Below are 972 nucleotides of genomic sequence, written 5' to 3'. Positions count from 1 at the left end.
GTCACAGCGGGCGTACTGACCGGTTGAGGGGACGTCATAATAGTAGTAGGCTCAACAGAAGCACTGATCGTAGTAGCGACTGTCGCAGTCTCAGTAGCGATCGGGGTGGTAGCATCAGCATCATCCTTGTCTCTTCCCGGAACTTCCCCAGCTGCCGTGGTGATGGTGACCCCGCCAGTCATAGGGGCTGCAGTAGTATCAACAGTCTCATCAGTCACAGCAGCTGTGCTGACCAGGAAAGGGGACGTGATAGTAGTAGGCTCAACAGGAGCACCGATAGTAGTCGTGACAGTTGCAGCCTCCGTAGCGACCTTGGTGGTAGCATCAGAGTCATCCTTGTCTCTACCGGGAGCTTCCCCAGCTGCCGTGCTGATGGTCACTTCGCCAGTCACAGGAGGTGCAGTAGTGACAGCCACCTCATCGGTCACAGCAGCTGTACTGACCGGGAAAGAGGACGTTATAGTAGTAGTAGTAGGCTCAACAGGAGCACCGATCGTAGTCGTGACAGTCGCAACCTCCGTAGCGACCTGGGTGGTAGCATCAGAGTCATCCTTGTCTCTACCGGGAGCCTCCCCAGCTGCCGTGGTGATGGTGACCTCGCCAGTCACAGGAGGTGCAGTAGTGACAGCCACCTCATCGGTCACAGCAGCTGTGCTGACCGGGAAAGGGGACGTTATAGTAGTAGTAGGCTCAACAGGAGCACCGATCGTAGTGGTGACAGTTGCAGCCTCCGTAGCGACCTTGGTGGTAGCATCAGAGTCATCCTTGTCTCTACCGGGAGCTTCCCCAGCTGCCGTGCTGATGGTCACTTCGCCAGTCACAGGAGGTGCAGTAGTGACAGCCACCTCATCGGTCACCGCAGCTGTACTGGCCGCTACTGTGGCATCGACAGTAGCTTCAGAACCAGTCGTACTCGTCGCTCCGGGAGCTGCTGTCGTACCTTCTTCGCTTGTAGCGGCCTCAGTGACCTCA

The 972-nt window shown here is 57.1% G+C and overlaps 1 protein-coding gene across 1 annotated transcript; it reads right to left on the bottom strand.

Moving 5' to 3' along the window:
* Window positions 1-16: 16 nt before the first annotated feature.
* Window positions 17-874, bottom strand: Pmar_PMAR026176 (Facilitator of iron transport 1 precursor, putative; the record flags this gene model as incomplete). The annotated part of the gene is made up of 1 exon (XM_002781371.1): window positions 17-874. A coding segment is annotated over one exon (858 nt), but the record flags the coding sequence as incomplete, so codon positions are not given.
* Between the last annotated feature and the right edge of the window lie 98 nt (window positions 875-972).

This window comes from Perkinsus marinus (assembly GCF_000006405.1).
Source record: "Perkinsus marinus ATCC 50983 genomic scaffold scf_1104296942650, whole genome shotgun sequence".
NCBI classification, from domain to species: Eukaryota; Perkinsozoa; order Perkinsida; family Perkinsidae; genus Perkinsus; species Perkinsus marinus.
This window is presented reverse-complemented; position numbering and strand designations above follow the sequence as displayed.